Below are 908 nucleotides of genomic sequence, written 5' to 3'. Positions count from 1 at the left end.
TGATGTTTTTCGTAATTTTAATTATTTTTTCTAATTATTTCTAACTTTAGAAGAATTTGGCTATCATTCAATAAACTGAACAATGTCACTTTTCCGCTATAATCCTCGCGATTACTTCTATACCTCACCGATGGAACGTTTCATAGTAAATGCTCTTGATAACGCTTTCGGTGATAAATCTTCATACCGACCCCTTCAAAGTGTCGCACCATACTGGCTACATCAGCCGGCGTTGAACGAATGTAATATTGGAAATGCGCTTGGCGAGGTAATTGTAATTTTTCATTTACTATTTCTCATATTTTTAGATACGACATCCATGCTTAAATCACATGGTTTCACATAAAATGTCATCCACTTTGTTCGTTTGCTTTTATTGTCCCAAAATCCGCTTGATCACTTAGTGTATGAAGTAACTGGTTGCAAAAGTTTTCTTCGAAGTATTTCAAATCAGTTGTGATAAATTTCAGGTATTAGATGAGAAAGATAAGTTTACAATTCAAGTTGATGTTTCTCATTTTCATCCCAAGGAACTTTCGGTATCGGTTCGAGATCGTGAATTAACTATTGAGGGTCATCACAAGGAGCGTACTGATCAGTCGGGACATGGTAGTATCGAACGTCACTTCGTTCGAAAATATGTTATGCCAGAAGAAGTACAACCTGACACCATCGAATCACATTTGTCCGATAAAGGAGTGTTGACAATTTCTGCAAGCAAAACAATTGCCGGCTTACCTGCAGCACGCAGCATACCTATTCGAGCATCCCCAAAAGAACTGGAAGCAGTGAGAAATCGACATCGGATGGCATAGGGCAGTTAAAGTGAACGTTGTGAAAGTTTCACCCATGTACTATTATTTATTTTGCTTTTTCTTCTTTCTTTTTTTTTTTTTTTTTTTTTTTTT

The 908-nt window shown here is 36.5% G+C and overlaps 1 protein-coding gene across 1 annotated transcript; it reads left to right on the top strand.

Annotated features, from left to right (window-relative positions):
- Window positions 1–82: 82 nt before the first annotated feature.
- Window positions 83–815, top strand: LOAG_19250 (small heat shock protein; the record flags this gene model as incomplete). The annotated part of the gene is made up of 2 exons (XM_020451902.1): window positions 83–268; window positions 471–815. 2 exons carry the CDS (start codon window positions 83–85, stop codon window positions 813–815), a joined length of 531 nt encoding a protein of 176 aa, XP_020304290.1.
- Between the last annotated feature and the right edge of the window lie 93 nt (window positions 816–908).

This window comes from Loa loa, assembly GCF_000183805.2.
Source record: "Loa loa unplaced genomic scaffold supercont3.3813, whole genome shotgun sequence".
In the NCBI taxonomy this organism is placed as follows: Eukaryota; Metazoa; Nematoda; class Chromadorea; order Rhabditida; family Onchocercidae; genus Loa; species Loa loa.
The sequence above is the reverse complement of the archived record's forward strand: the minus strand, read 5'-3'. Positions and strand labels throughout refer to the sequence as shown.